The sequence below is a fragment of the Eleutherodactylus coqui genome, chromosome 6, assembly GCF_035609145.1.
Source record: "Eleutherodactylus coqui strain aEleCoq1 chromosome 6, aEleCoq1.hap1, whole genome shotgun sequence".
NCBI classification, from domain to species: domain Eukaryota; kingdom Metazoa; phylum Chordata; class Amphibia; order Anura; family Eleutherodactylidae; genus Eleutherodactylus; species Eleutherodactylus coqui.
Window position 1 is genome coordinate 168,591,105 of NC_089842.1, and position 17,164 is coordinate 168,608,268.

The following is a 17,164-nucleotide window of genomic DNA, read 5'->3' on the forward strand; positions in this document are numbered from 1 at the left end:
GGTAAACTCTTAACTTCAGAAATCGGTTTCACAGCCATTAAAATGGAGATTTACTGTAAACCCCTTCAGCAAACCCTTGCATAAGTAAGGAAGGCCTGTGCCTTTAAGAAATTGCAGCTGGCGGACATAATCTCTTCTTTAATCTCCGCGTTCTGGGTGTATGGCGTTTTACAAGCAGCTTTCTGAGAGCGTTTAAGATTTTGTGAGTGATAACTTGTTTTACGGCCCAGGGAAACTGCAAAAAATACATGTCTGTGTATGTGGGTCAATTGTTAATTATACATGCGCATAGCTAATCACCAGGTTAGTAGAAGGCTGCACTTGTCTGCTTTTTATGTTTAAGTACTGTCTGCTGCTCTACATCAGAGTTATAAATTAGCAGACAGCGGTGGAATAGACATCGCTCACTAAAAAAAATATTCAAAAGAACTTACTATTTCAAAAAGCAACACAATTCGGTACAGACGCCCCCGAGTCATCCCCTCCTGCTATAGGGTGGGGCCACACAGCGACCGATGTGTCAGGTTTACTGCGGATCGCCGTGGTGGTGTGTGTAATTGATAGAAGGTATACAGATATATGCCGGACAGACAGAGCAAAAAGGGGCCGTTTCCACCGAACGGTTTCTGGTTTGAACACGTTAACGATGTCGGAGTTGGCTCGGGCAGCCTGTTTATACAGGCGGATACATCGTTGGCTCGTTCAAACGAGAAACTGTTCAGTCGTTCACATTCGCTGTATAAGAGACTAAGAAGGACTGAAGGAGCGCTGGTTAAACCGAACGATTAGTGAACGAGCCAACGATGGTATGCCTCTATAAGATGGATGGACAAAAAACGAAGGACTTATCTGCTACTAGGAAAGAGTTGGAACATCTGGACACATAAAATAGTCAATCCAGCAAAAATGTGCATGTGCGCATGACTTTTTTGTGTGCGGCAAGCTTCAAAGGGGTTGTCCAGTTTAGAAAACCAACTTTCATATAAAGAAATTTTGAGGTAAGAGAGGGGACCCTCTGGGCCAGTGTGCAGAGCGGTTACAAAGAGTGTCTAACTGTGGGGGACCTCACCTGTCCTGCATTACAGACAACACACTGATGTGAACGGACCCTGTATGATGCTTTATTTCCTCTGTGGTAGCACTGAACACGTAGGGCTCATTCACACGACCGCAGCTATTTTCGGTTGGCTGTGTCACAGCCACAGTACTATTGAAAATCTGCAACTTGTGAGTCAGTTCAAGCGGCCCAGGTACATACTGGGTGTGAGCTAGTATGCTAAGCTCCCACGTCCCACCTCCTCCCCCTTGTCGGTTGTCAGCAATGGGAGGGGGCGGGAGTTTAGCAGCTAGCTCCCTTCCGACCCCCTCCCATTGCAAACAACCAGCAAGGTGCAGAGGGAAGGGGGTGGGAGTTTGCTAAACTCCCTCCCTCCTCCGTCAGCTACCATAGGCTCCCATAGGAGTCTAGGGGAGCAGCCACCATATTCCGGCCAGGAAGATAGTTTCTGAACTATCTTTCCTGGCCAACGTAAAAATATCCAGATGAAATGAGCCACGGGAATATGCCCATCTGAACTGATGCATTGTAAACCAATGCATCAGATGGGCAGTGTATATTGGCTGGCCGTAAAAACAAGACTGATGCACGCTTGTGTGAATGAAGCCTTACAGCCGGGTTTATCCAAAAGTCCCACCTAAATTGCTGAAGGTCCCGACAGGGAGATACCTTTTGATCAGCTGCTTATTAACCCTTAGCATTAGCTTATTAAGTAATCCTTCTAAGAAGTAGGGCTTGTTCAAAGTGAAGAACTCTTAAGGTGTTAATATACAAAGTCGACTGAACTTACCAATTCTGTCAGGACCAGCAGGCTATATTACGTTCATGCGGGTTTGCCGACTTGAAAGATTGGGCATGTTGAACTTCAACATTATCATCACAAGAAATAAGCTGCCACTAGAGGTACCTGGCAGCGGCTTATCTCACTCTACCCACTCAGAACTAATGTATGGTTAGTTTGTAGGAGTGTGCATGTGTTCTCAATGGGAGAGTGGCATAAGCTGCTACAAAACCACTCTCCTTTGAGAGTCGGTACAAGCGTTCAGCTGAAAGCGGCCATCTTTAGGGCCCTTTTACACAAAACAGCCTGTTAGGTGCAGATGCCCGACAGGTCATCTTAGTTCCTCTGCTTTTACACAGAAATGAGCATCAATGAATGAATGAATGGATGAATGAATGGATGAAGGTGGAGCAGGACGGGGATCATTCTGGGCCACCACCCTACATTCACAGTAAGCAGGCAATTTTCCGACTGCTCGTTCACAAGGCAAATTAGTTTTCTGCATGCAGAAATTGAACAACCAAGCAGCGGACTAATCCTCGTTCGCCGTTCAGCTGGGGCATGCATTTATACTGAACAATAAACGTTTGGATTCCTGCTGGATACGGAAATATGGACGATGTATCAGCTCGTGTAAAAGGGCCCTTAGTCTGGTGTGACTAGCAATGTCATCTAATGGAAAATTCACATAAAGCAGAGTTGTTGCAGAAATTTCTGCCACTGCCCAATTCATCTGAATACGATGAACAAAGAGTATTTAATTATTTATTACTATGAACTTTGTCTTTATGAATTTTTACTCATGTCTTAACTTCAGCTGTGGGAACTTTTTAGAATAACTCAACTTTATGGACAGTCTTGAAAGGACCAGTGAGCTGGCAGTTAGTGGAGTAGATATGGAGGTTGAAGAAAAGGGTCAGGAGGAGCAGGCAAGTTGCTGGATTACTTTAGTAGGGGGTGAGTAATAAGAATTTGCAGAAAAGGGGACTACTTCTGTTTCTGTGCTTCTAAGCAAAATTCTTTCAAACTAGGAGATGATGCAAAGGTGGCAAATCTCAGATATGGCAACCATAGTGTATACTGCTAGAAAAGCCGAGCTAATAGTGGAGGGGATGGTAATGTAGCTAGGGCAAGACAGTTAGTGGTTATAGGGGATTCTATAATCAGCAAGACAGATAGAACAATTTGTTGCTAAGACCACCTAGACTGAATGGTTTGCGGCCTCCCTGGAATAGAGGGACTAGATTGCTGGGAGAAGCTGGAGATTACCCAGCTATCGTGGTCAATCGACAGAGTACATGGTAGGTGGAGGATCCTTAAAGTGGTCTTCCATCTAGTCATTGGAAAAACTGGATGCCATCTCTGCAGCTTGTGAGAAACCCATCTGAGAATATAACTAGGATGAGCTGAATGGGGTAAGTGGATGAGGGACCAGGGACAGAAACACCTCACTGTTGGTTCCCATCAGGCCTCAGTCTGACAGCTTGGAACACATGCAAATAAGGGAGATGGAACACCACCTCTGCAGCGCCACCTATTGGAATGCCGCATTCCTGCAAGCCAATGTCAGACTCTTTATACAAGCTTGTATAGGCCTCTAACTAGACATGCCAGAACCCTACAGCACATAGATGAAGGGCAAAAACCCTGTCTGTCAATGGTATTCTGGATTGGTTTTCAATTCCAAATCATTGTTATAAGGCTTGTATAAAGAGTCTGACACTGGCACACAGGAAGGCTGCCTTCCAATAGGTGGCGCTGCAGAGGTATTGTTCTATTTTTCTCCTTTGCATATTCCTCAGAGGAGCATGGATGGCCTTATAAGTCTCCTCACCCACCTTCTAGGTGCTCTACTTAAGGAGAAACTATACTCTTCCTGGCTGAATGTAAGGAGTCACACGAAAGCAAGTATAAAAAAGGCAACAGTGGTCGGAAATTGTAAGGATAGCAGAATTGAAAAGCTTGACATTGACTTTGGATAATATACTGCTAAATTTATCTGTATTAGTTAACAAGTATAAATGAATGAAATTCAACGCCACATGGCTTACACCAACTACCGGGAGGGAGAGGGACAACACATGGCAGCAAAAAAAAAAAAGATTTAAAAACTATAAATCTGAGATGAGTACAGTATTCAACAAGTGACAGGAGTTGGCATATCCTTTGTTCTTTTTTGCCAGATTTCGGTGCTCGCAGTGCCTTGCACAACTTTGTAGTGCGTCTCCCACACTCTCTTTTCTATGTTTATCAGTCATATGTTTTTGTATAAGTATATATTTCAAACAGAACATAAAAACTATAAGGCCTCTCTCACACATCCACTTTTTACCGCAGCAGTAATCGAGGTACAAGGCTCCCATTGACTACAATGCTGCCTCGCAGACCAGCGCTCGAACGGATATACATAATCGGCTGGATGTAGATATGGTCCAAACTAATGCGCCTTTTACATGAGCCAATTATGGTTTGAACAAGCGCACGAGCGAGTGACGTCATCGCTAACTTGTTCGCAATCATTTGCGCTCGTGCAGAATGTTTAGACAGGGAGATCGTTAAGAATCATTCACTTCTTGCTAAGTTCTTCACAGTCTATGGGAAAAACTGAGCAGGGAGTGTATAAACGTAACGAGAAGTGAACGAGGAGCCAATGATGTTTATGCTGGCTGATACCCAACGACGAGCGAAAAGCATACAGGATATGAACGATGGCTCGCGTTTAGACGTAATGATTATCGCGCACTTTTGGTTAGGATTTTTCCAACAATAAATCGGTACATCCCAAGAGGCCTTAAGGTAAATAAAGTAAATTGGACCAAGGTTCAGATGAATTACACCCAAGAGCTCTTAAAAGGCTTGTGTGGTTCCAATATAACTTTTATGGGCTGAGCATGGGTTAAAGAAACAAAACACATCCTCATCTGCCTTACCACCACCGGTAAGCAGTCAGGAATACAAAGTACATAGACCGGCCATAAACCTTTCTGCTGACTGCTATCACACAGACCCGGCTGCCACCACTTTCTTCACAACCTGCCTACCAAATCAATGTAGTGTATCTGTTGGAAATGGCCTGTGTGTATTGAAGTTGTAAGCAAGACATGATGGGAATTCTAGCACATTATCCACGTAGCCACAGGTTGTTCAAGAACAAAGCCGCTTCTGGTGAGCGATAGCCTCATTTATAATAGAGCTGCACAGCGATAGATATAAGAGCAGTTGTAAAGTTACCTATAGCGGGAGCATTAATGCAGAGCTCTCTGGCCAGCAGAAGAAAGGTTTTCCCCAGGACATACACGTTCACCTGTCAGAACAATACAATCAGCATTAGACCTTCAGGAATAGCACAACCACATTACCTACAATTAAAGGGAAGTCTGCGGTTTCATGCACATTTCAGCAGCTGGTGTATTGCTCTACATTTAGGAGTTTCCACTGTAATCATCACAATCTGAGCGGTAGAGTTGCAGTACAGTAAAGGCTCATTTACACGCAAAAAACAATCTTTCAAACTATTGAAAGATTGACAGTTCTAGCAATCATTTTGCATAAAGTACTACATGGGCACTTAAGCCCATTAGCACTATCAGCTTCATTTGCATGTAAATGAGCCTCTAGCAGCTGTTTGCAAATCCCGGCATGTGGTCTAAACTTTGTACTCAGCCGCTTTGTCTATCCTATGGAAAACATGCACGCAAATGTTAGCTTACCTTCAAAAGGAAGAAAACTACCTTTTACCAGCCAGACCAGAGACTCCTCCAGAAGTCAGACCCCTTGTACACCAGCTGTACCTCTTAAATGAGAAGCAGTACCCCCAAGCTGCATCTAATCCAGCCAATCAGTACCCTACTCCATACCAACAAGGGGTGCTAAACCCGAAAGGGTCTCTGGTTTGGCTGCTATGAGATAGCTCTTCTCCTAACTGAAGAAAACTAATTCCCACAGAAGAAAATGACCAAAACCTCTGCAGTGTTTAAAGGGCTATTAAAGCCAAAGTTTATGAAGGACACTGCAGTGGCTCAGGGGTTAGCACTGTTGCAACACTGGGGTCTTCTTTGTTTGCCTTTAATCTGTACAGTTATAATGGGGCACCTATAGAAGAGTATGAGGCCATTCTGCACCACTGTATGCCTCCAGACAAAGGCTATTTCTATTGGACATTGTCTGAACATGAAGGAAAAAAATAATTATGGCATGTTCTCTCATATGCAGCATTCTTCACCCGTTGCTTCTAGGAAGAAAACCCCTGTGCATATGGCAACTGACAAGGCCCAGTATTGTGGCTCCATGCAATGCTCTGTAGGGCACTTAAAGTGCTGCCATATAATAATGATTGATGTCAAGTGCATGAGCCTACCCCATCACACCGCCTTCTGTTTTATGGAGGCAATCAGACCAAATGATGAGCAAACCTTTAAAATATTGATTAAACTACATGAATGGGCTCTCCTGTATACTGTTAGTGTCCAGTTTGCGACCTTCTCCTAAAAAAATTAGTATATAAAACATAGTATAATTCTTGGCCATGATCTACTGCTGGAACAATGTGTTCAGAATAGATAAAGCCACTACCCAGGATATCAGAGGACTCTGTGGTCAGCTTTATGCATATTACTAACCAGATGACAATGGAAGGGGAGGGGGACATAAAAGAGAACACTTTGCAAATCTGATATGAACCTACTGGTGCTGTATCCAATTAGAAAAGGTGGACAAAAAGGAGTCAAGCATGTAGAACTAGGAAACACATAGGGCAGAAGTGTTTTCGTATATTCATTAGACTATAAAGGCAACTCGCGGGATGACTTCGAAGCCCTAAAAGGGAACATGGCAGTAACTATAACCACCATAAACTAAATTATTGTGCCTATACACCCTTTGTTAAAATAAAAAAATCAAGCACCTCAAAGAAGATGTCATTTTGTTACAAAACTCGTCCTGCAGTTACATCTCAGGCAGGTATGTAAATGATTAGTTATGGTGCAATTAGATGGACGATCTTGTCACCTGAGGCCCTAAAGGTGGTTCCACCCATGGCCTATATAAAGGCTCTCGGAGGCTCCTTGTATGCAGTGACCTCTTCTTCCGCTTGTGTAGAGCTTGTTGACCACTAGACGCCTCTATGATGCAATCAAAGATATTTCGCCCAGTTAACAGAGTTTGAGAGGGGCGCATTATTGGAATACAAAAAGCTGGATGGTCGTATTGACAAATTCCCAGACATCTGGACCGTTCAGATCACTATTAGGAGGTGTTGGGACCAGTGGATGTGTTAGGACACACAAGGCGACCAGGCTCAGGATGCCCCCTACAGACTGACAGTGGAGAGGATAGTCTGTTAGTCCAACAAGCACTAGCAGCTCCAACTGTTTTGTTGTCTATCATCCAGAGACAGGGGGCACCATCGTTGCAGGCCCCCTGAGTCTGTCGAAACCACTTCCAGGTACTTGGTTGAAGGAAATTTGGTCTCAAGGCGCCCATTACATGTCCTGCTTTTGACACCCACACAGTGTCGCCTCCATTTTCAGTGGTTTCATGAACAACAAAACTGAACTGCTACAGAAGAGAACCAGGTAGCCTTCAGTGATGAATCCAGGTTTAGTTTGGGCATTGACGATGGCCGTATTCGTGTCTGGAGACCTCGGGGTAAGCGCCTCAATCCTACCTTTGTTGTGGAGCAGCACACTGCCCCCTGCTGGTGTGATGGTCGGGGAGGGGGGGGGGGGGCATCACATACAACAGCCGATCACCCCTAATAGTGGTATAAAGGACAATGACAGCTCAGCGATATGTTCAGGACATCCTGCAGCCACTTGTGTTCCTATCATGGCAGCTTCCAAGAGGCATTTTCCAGCAGGATAATGCTCAGCCGCACACACAAGGGGGTCACAGGAATGTCCCCGCAACATTGTCACATTTCATGGCTGCCCAGTTGCCAGATTTATCCCTAATAGAACATATATGGGACCATCTGGGATGCCAACTTCGATAGCCTACGAGTTAGCACAATCTAGAGGCTCAGTTACAGCAAATTTAGACTGATATGCTGCAGGATACCATACGGTACCTGTATCCTCCAAGCCCACCTGTATCACATCTTGTATCCAAGCTAGAGGTGGTACAACAGGGTACTAGAGCCTCCATGCCCGCCTGTATTACATCTTGTATACAAGCTAGAGGTGGTACAACAGGGTACTAGAGCCTCCATGCCCGCCTGTATCACATCTTGTATCCAAGCTAGAGGCGGTACAACAGGCTACTATAGATCTTCCCTTCGAGTGTTCAGTTTTCAGAAATACATTCTCCTTTTGCTCTAATATTGTAATCACTTACCTATAGCAACATTATAATCACACAGAGAAAGGTTCATTTGCTTCTGACAACTCCTTCTAGGGGATGGATTTTTATTTTTTTTTGACAATGAGTACAGTTTGGATGATGAGCCCGGGAAGTTGTGTGTCCTACTTACTCGGTCCCCCATGCCTGCGGTGTCCCCAGCAAAGTCAGCAAGACTGCCATGCATGCACTGACTTTCCTGCGGTACACCGAAGGAATGGGGGACCAGATGAGTATGAAACACAGCTCCCTGGACTCCACAACACCTCAGCTATAAGCACCACAACTTAGTGTTGGTGACAGGTTACCTTTAAAGGGGTTGTCTCGCGAAAGCAAGTGGGGTTAAGCACTTCTGTATGGCCATATTAATGCACTTCGTAATATACATCGTGCATTAAATATGAGCCATACAGAAGTTATTCACTTACCTGTTCCGTTGCTAGCGTCCCCGTCGCCATGGTGCCGTGTAATTCTGATGTCTTCTTGCTTTTTTAGACGCGATTGCACTGTGCGGTCTTCTGCCTGGTGAATGGGGCCGCTCGTGCCGGAGAGCTGGTCACCCTGTCGTCATCGTAGCTCCACCCCGTCACGTGTGCCGATTCCAGCCAATCAGGAGGCTGGAATCGGCACACGTGATGAGGCGGAGCTACGCGATGACGCGTAGAAGGGGCGGAGCCAGAAAGCCGCTGCTGCCGGACAAACCCGAAGGCAGAAGACCCTTCTGCGCAAGCGCGTCTAATCGGGCGATTAGACGCTGAAGTTAGACGGAGCCATGGAGACGGGGACGCCATCGCAGGGAACGTAAGTGAATAACTTCTGTATGGCTCATATTTAATGCACGATGTATATTACAAAGTGCATTAATATGGCCATACAGAAGTGCTTAACCCCACTTGCTTTCGCGAGACAACCCCTTTAAGCACTCCGTTTTGCCACTGTAAGCTGCCTTCCTATGGCACAATGTTACAATATATCAGGGGATATCACTGTAATACAGCATCCAAAGAAACATGCACCCGAAATGCTGCAATGTCATCTCATGCGATATACTATCTGTAATTGTATTAAATAAGAGGAGGGACTTCAATATCAGGTACATGGTTATGTGATATAATGCAATCCCATAGATTTACATGGAAAGCAATATCACAATGCAGCTTACCAGGCACGTTCGTGCACATACAAACACAGTGGATCCTGGGCTTAGAGAGATATTACAGGAGGCTTCCAGAGATTGCAGCCATAGCACCAATTACTGAATAACCATGTATTGACTCTCCTCCGCTCCACAAGAGGTTTCCCTACTCCCTATATTTTTAGATTGAAGCTGCCCTGGTGATCAACTGATTGCTGTGGGTTTGGCTCGAGAAAGTAGCATGTTGCCATACATAGATGTAGCAAATATATCAACCCTCCGATCCTGGACAAACAAAGATGGCCGCTCCACTTCTCCAACTACCTGATGTACACTGTACATAAGTCTACATCATTAGTCTAAGGGCAGCTTCAGACGACCGTATATTGGCTGGGTTTTCACGCCCAGCCGATATACTGTGTCCCTCTCTGCAGGGGGAGGAGGCTGGAAGGGCAAGGAGCAGTGCACCGAGCTCCCAAACCCTGCCACTATTTGTAATGGGAGGGGGCGGAGCCAAGTCCCAGCACTTAGCTCCACCCCCGTACCACGCCTTCCCTATTGCAAATAGTGCTGAGCGGCGGAGAGGGGGCGGGAGCTCAGTTCCTGCTCCCGGCTCTTCCAGCCTCATCCTCCTGCACAGAGGGACACCGTATATCGGCTGGGCGTGAAAACCCAGCCAATATACGGTCGTCTGAATAAGCCTTAAGACACATTGACTGGTCAGCGCTGTCCATATGAGCAACGCTGGCCAGTCAGATCAGCATGCAGCGTCTTTGACTACCGATACTCACTAATGCACAATATGCAACAAGTAGTCAGAGAAGCAATGCGGCCATCTTTGTTTGTCCAGGCCCCAAGGGTCGCTTTAACTTAATATTTGATGCGCTATCATAACTAAAATGAGTTATCCAGATGTGCCGGTCATGATAACGATTGCTACATCCTACGCATCGGCCACTGCTGGGAAATGGTAGCACGTACATGGAGGGGCTGTGAAGAACACTCAAGATGATGTCCATGTAAAATATTCATCTCCTGGTTCAAAGACAGAATAGAACTACAATAAAAAGGCCATGGAAAAAACTAAGCTGCGACACAGATGTATAATTTAGCTCGGTTTCAACCTATTCTCTACACAAATTCACAGAGACAGATTACACAGTAACTTGTGCCAACTGGTTTTGCTGATTTTTCTTCTTCCGTATTACATAACGGCTGAACAGGCTTTATCTTTTTAGAACATGTCTCTGAACAGAAGTGCCCTTGTTTTTTCATGGCAAACAATTAAGAAATAATGGGTATGTCCACCTCTGAGCACCAGGTTTTATTAATTCTACATTCCTCAACATTGAAATTGCAACACCGAGAAGGACAAACCGTGAGGTTAAGCATCTCAAGGAGGTAGAAGGCATTGCTAAAATATGCAAATGGTCACATTTGCAAGCGCCTATCTCCAAATCGGTGGCATGTGGGACAGGCTTCATTGGTTTCAAAACCAGATCCAAGTCGGATCAAGTCTTGTGGTATAACTGGGTGGTGATGCCGCCTTTGTTGATGTGCCAGTTATAGGCACTTGATGAAAACGGATATGGACAGAATCCTTGAACAGAGAGACCTTAGTTTATAGATCATGACGCACAAAGGCCGAGATGTCAGCAGTGCTCAACGTTGTGTGTCCCAGTGGTCGGGAGAACAACGATGAACTCGAATGCCAGCAAGAGATGCACAGAGGCCAACTTCTGCACGGACAGATCGTCAGAATGGCATTTTATGATTAATTTGGTACGGCAAATTAAATCACATCTCGAGCCTAGGGGATCGAACAGTATCTACACAAACTATCAGAAAGCACTTGACAATCATCGGGCTATGAGCCAGACATCCAGCGACAGACGTTCCATTGACCTCACCCTACTGCTCTTAAAGGCCATCAGGGTGCAGGGCAAGACAGCAATGGAGGCTAGAATCGAGAATCTATCCTCTTCAGCGATGAGTCTCTCCAAATCAAATGATAGCCGGAGAATGGTTTGGAGATCATGTGGTTAACGGCATAAAGAGGCCTTTATCAGGGATGTCACACCGGTCCTACTCTCGAGATTATGGTGCGGGGTGGCATAAGGTATGGCATCCGGACCCATCTGTTCTTTATTCCAGGTAAATGGAATGCTCAGCATTGTAGCGATTTATTTGAGGAACCAGTGGTATAGCGAGTTTTTTTTAAGTGTCCCAGAACCAGAAAGGTAACTATAGACAAGCGGCTGCACACAAGCCCAACATCACAGCAGTGAATACACAGAGGTGCCGCACTGGTGCCTGGAGCGTCGTTCTTGGACTGTAAAGGAGTGGAAGCAAGTGTTGTGGACAGCTGAGTCACAGTACACAATCTTCAAATCGGATGGCTGCACATGGGTGTGGCATTACTTACCCCTGTGGCAATACTTTGATACAGCTTCGTATCTCTACCAACAAGACCAAGCACCATGTAATACAACAAATAGTGCTGAGGCTTGGTTTGAGGAGCAGTAGGTCTGCAAACTTCTTTGGCCAGCCCAAAGTCTGGTTCTCAATCCCATGGAGCAGCATTGGGACGAAATAGAAAGCGGTATTTGTGCACTCCCAAAACGCCCCTCATCACTATTTGAAACTCTCCTTGAGGAATGTAGGCAAATCCCTCCAAAACATCTGAATTTGGTGGAAAGCATACCTAGAAGGGTTATCGCAGCCATTGAGGTCAAAGACTGCCAAACATCAAATTGAATACTCTGAATAAAATCAAATTCATCCCCTTCTGTGTCCCAATCCTTTTGTCAATATAAAAGGCTATACACTCACAGTAAAAAAAAAAATTTAAATGTCAAGTATCTAGAAGGAGTTGTTAAAATTATATGAACCTTTTTATTTGTGATTGTAACGTTGATATAAGTGATTGCAATATCAGAGCAAAAGGAGTATTGTGGGGAACTGAACACTTGAATGGAGGCTCTAGTACCCTGTTGTACCGCCTCTAGCTTGGATACAAGATGTAATACGAGCGGACATGGAGGATACAAGATGTGATACAGGCGGGCATGGAAGTTCCATTACCCTGTTGTACCGCCTCTAGCTTGGATACAAGATGTGATATGGGTGGGTATGGAGCCTCTAGATTATGCAAACTTGTAGGCTGGCGAAGTTGGTGTCCCAGATGTTCCCATACATGTTTTATTGGCGATAAATCTGGTGACCGGGCAGCACGGAAGTGTGACAATGTTATAGGGACATTCCTGTGACTGCCCCTTGTCTGTACGGCCGAATATTATCCTGCTGGATGCCTCTTGGAAGCCGCCATGAGAGGAACACATGTGGCTGCAGGATGTCCTGAACATATCGCTGAGCTGTCATTGTCCCTCATACCACTATTAGGGGTGACCAACTGTCATATGCAATGGCCCCCCATGACCATCACACCAGCAGGGACAGTGTGCTGCTCCACAGCAAAGGCAGGATTAAGGCGCTCGCCCCTAGGTCTCCAGCGCCCAAACTAAACTTTGATTCATCGTCAGAGGACAGCCCGATTCCACTCCGCAGCAGTCTAGTTTTATCATTCATGACACCACAGAAATCGAAGGCAAAGGTGGGTGGGTGTCAAACGCAGTACATATAATGGGTGCCATAAGACCAAAGGTCCTTCAGACAAGTGTCTGGAAAGGGTTACAACAGACACAGAGCATGGTAACGATGGTGGTCAATCAAACAGTTGGAGTTGCTCATGCCTGTCGGATGATCAGATGATCCTCTCTGCTCACCATCATCGTAAACCGTTAACAAGCTTGTAGAAATACTCCCTAAGGCCTCATGTCCACGGGGAAATTTGGGCCCGCACGAATTCCCTGTACAGAATTCCGCAGTGGGTCCCTCCTGGCCCGCAGACACGAGTCCAATAAATACATTATACTTACTTGTTCGGACGCTGCAGGCCTCCCCTCTGTCGCGGCCGGATCTTCCTCCTTCAGCCCGGCGGATGTGCTCGGCACACCGGCAGCGTACTGCGCGCATGCGCCGTGCACACTTTTTGTTTGAACTCCTGCTTTCCTGCGGCATGGACGCAGTATCAGCTGCGTCTGTGCCGCGGGACCGGACGGCAAAAAAATGACATACGTAGGTATTTAATTACCTGCGGGTGTCCAATGATTCCCTATAGGCGCAGATCACGTGTGTGGGAGACCCACGCAGATATGCTCATTCCATTTTGCTTGTGGACATTGGGCCTAAGCGCTCAGCTGAGCTCCAGTAACACATTAGTCCCAGCAATGATCCTCTGCTTTCACACAGGAGTGATCATCAATGGAGGTGGGGTGGGATCCTTCCCCCCGCTCACCTTCACTGGCAGTAAATAGTCCGTTGCTCATAGATGACAGATGACCTGTTTACACAGGCAGATTGTCGTTTGCTTCTTATACTTGCATGATCCAAATGGCGAATGAATTGTCTGGCGTCCATATATGAATGTATTATTCAGTTTCCCGCGATCCAGTGAGAATCTGAATTATCATGTTTCATTGTAAAAGGGCCCTTATTTTCTGCTACACCAAATCACTGTAGTGCCTGGTGTCACAGAGCCGCCAAGGAATGGTGGGAGATTTCAGCTCTAAAGCAAGCACACTGGTGAATGCAGCTCTTGAATAGAATACAGGCTGTCATTTTAGATTAGCAATTGTTATATAGGTTATTTCTATATGTAAGTGGTGCATGCACTCAGCCATTTATAACAACTAGGTGCAGAATAAGGGCTCCAGCACATGGCAGACGCGGATTCCGCATGCGGAAAACCAGCTGTTTACAGTGGATTCTATGTTTTTTCCGCACAGATGTATGCGGATGCACAGCGGATCGTCCGCGAGCACGATCCAAACAGAAGCCCTGCCTAGCTCCGCCTACCAAGTTGGTCTTCAAGCAACCTGAGAAGTATTTGCTATAAATCGAACACATCCATAGAGATCAATGGAGCCTATCCACGCTAAAACGGAGCATGCAGCGATTTATTTTCAGAATCTGCCATTCAAGTCTGCATGTGTGGGCGGAGCTGCGGACGCTCATTCATTTCTATGGGTGTCTGAGACAGCGGATCGTGCATGCGGATGCAGATTGTGGATTCCGCAAATAGAATCCGCCTGTGTGCAGGAGCCCTAAATTCTCTTGGTTTCAGAATGTGGCCCCGGAAGTTCAGCGTGATGGCTGCTGGATGGATAAACATTAATACATATTTATAAACTGATCCGTCCTTTCCTACTGCCGGGGACCTGACCTTGGTCATGGTGAATGAGCCCTAAAAGTGACACATTTAGCCTTCTTTTCCTGCGAGGATTAATGTCTATATTAATCATGGCAGCCTATAAATACATGTTCCAGCAGTTGTTCCTGCTCATATATAGCCAGTTTTAATATTAACTTGAACCTCTTCTCTGCAGGGAAGTGTCAGCTGAAAATAACACAATTATGCTAAGTTTTAAATATTACAGCCAGTAGAAAGTGCTCAGCGTGTAGTACAGGGAGGTGAGCAGGGGGAGAGGTACAGCCCCGGGGTGGCACACAGACCCTGCTCTTGTTCACTTCTGCAGAATGTTAATTATTTTTGAGGTAAAAATTCATCAAACGTTTTCCATTCCTGCAGTTCCTTTTCACTTGTCAGAAAAAAAAAAAAAAAGGCGGCTGCAATAAATAGCGCTCAGAGGGATACCATTTACCAGGACAGCTGGGGAGACTGAAATAAAATGTACCAGCTGCTCGCTAATATGCATGCAATGGGCTATCTAGGCAGGGCTGAGGGGCATGCTGCACACATTAGTCTGCTCACAGATGAAAATGGCACACGATGACACGACTATGCTGTGCCAGCTCTGTTACCCTTTTTTAGAGGCAGCATGAACTATGTGGAAAAGGAAAAACGTTATCGTAAATCAATTCTCCATTCCCGGACAAACAACGATGGCCGCACCGCTTCTCTGACTACCTGATGCACACTGAGCATAGTATATATACATCATTAGTCTGAGAGAATACACCTGCTTAGATTACCCATGTGAGCAGCACCAGCCAATCAGAGCTGCACGCATAGTCTTGGGGTGCGTTCACACATTGCTAACTTGCTGCAGATGTTGGTTCACATGTGTGACAAAATCTGCAGCAAATCAGTAGTGTGTGAATGCAGCCCAAGACCGGTTTCACGCGGCCGAGAATCTTGCGCGAGTTTTGTGTGTTGCTTGACTCGTTTTCCTCACTGCGATGCAGCAAGGTAAAAAATAAAAATCGCAGGTTCTATTTTTTCGTGTTCCTCGGAACGCATCGCCCATCGATTTCAATGGGACCTAATATACATCATATGGCTCTCACATGCCGTGCGATCTGCATGCAAGTGTGATACAAGGTTTTCCATCTAAATTGATAGGAAACACTTCCAATCCGCTAGCGCGCAAGAGCGTCAGCATTTAACCCTTTGCAATCTAATTTTGGATTCAGGGTTTCCTAGGGGGTTTTCTCTTTCCGCCATTATACAATTGCGCCATCTGCTGGCTAGAGCCAGTACTGTGGTATGGGACATGTCGGAGAGGCCCCCGACAAAAGAGCGGCCAGTAATATACAGTAAGAATACCCTGCCGGACGTCTTCCGACATTGGAGCTGTATAGATTTTAATTAGAATGTCTTCAGACGTCAGACAGTGGACTGGAAAGGGTTAAAAAAAGGGAAGCAAGGCGATTTTGACTTAAAATCGTACGTTGGTGAGCGCGATATCAGTCCAAGTTTCACTGCCCGATATCGCATTCACCAGTGTGAAATTAGCCTTAGGCTCTATATACACGGGTGAGAAGCTTATCCAATGTGATATGGACGGACTCACATGAGAAATCAACCCTTTCATTTTAATGGATTTATAGTTGAAAGTGATTTTTCTCTCGGACTGAGATTCTGAGATAGAAAAAAAAAAAAGAAAAAAAAAAAATCACATTATCATCTATTTTTTTTCCTATTCAAGAATCATTATTTCCTATGGGTGCCTGAAAAAGTGTTTTTTTTATTTCATTTTAACTAATGGACTGACCATTTTTTTCACATGTACAGTAATGTGATGCATTTTTAAAGCTGAAACGCATTGTAATCACTGAAAAATTACAGAAACAACCAGTGCGATGGGGAACTGTGGGGTATATCTTATGTAATAGGACACCTGTACCATTGGATAAGCAGCTTATAATGCTCTTCCTGAGCAAAATGGGGTAGGGGAAATTTATGAAAGAAAAGAAATACCCAATCCCAATCAGCTTCTGAAATGGCCACCGGCAGCCCCTCTTACCCGGACTCGGTCAAAGGGCATGAGGCATGTGACAAGGCATGAGTCGGGGAGGAGTCACCCCAAAAAAAGGTCTCAAATGCTGATTGCCGAGTAGAGAAATAAAGATCTGCAAAAAGAGGAGAGCTGTCGGATAGGGGAGTCTCTGGGGAAGCCGCCTGTAGGGCAGAAAGAGTAGGTTAGGATGTCCCACCAAGAATCCGGTGTCCGCCCGTTATCCGCTGCACTCCAACCCAAGAGTTCACTTGCAGGCAGTCCCAGAGGGTAAGCATGATTGTGGAAGAACAGAGTAAGGGGCAGTTTGTTTGTTTTTTACACTCTTTCCCTGTTCACCAGAGCCCAAAAAAGGGAGTATGAAGGGCATCGGTAGAAAGCCAAGATAATTTATAGATCTGGGACCAGGAAAGGTCCACCCTCAGACTCGCCACCCATTGCTTCGACCTATGAAAATGTCCGTCAAAGAGGTGAAGCTCGTAGTTGCTGAGCTACTGATGCCGTTTCTTATCAGGTAGTCCTGCTCCACCCGAGGA

The 17,164-nt window shown here is 45.5% G+C and overlaps 1 protein-coding gene across 2 annotated transcripts in view; it reads right to left on the bottom strand.

Moving 5' to 3' along the window:
• Positions 1–17,164, bottom strand: part of BRF1 (BRF1 RNA polymerase III transcription initiation factor subunit) — a 286,967-nt gene that overhangs the window by 183,914 nt on the left and 85,889 nt on the right. For both annotated transcript variants that reach the window (XM_066608177.1, XM_066608176.1), the window contains exon 5: positions 5,070–5,142. In XM_066608177.1, coding sequence (XP_066464274.1) covers positions 5,070–5,142 — 73 coding nt within the window. The remainder of the gene's footprint in view (positions 1–5,069; positions 5,143–17,164) is intronic.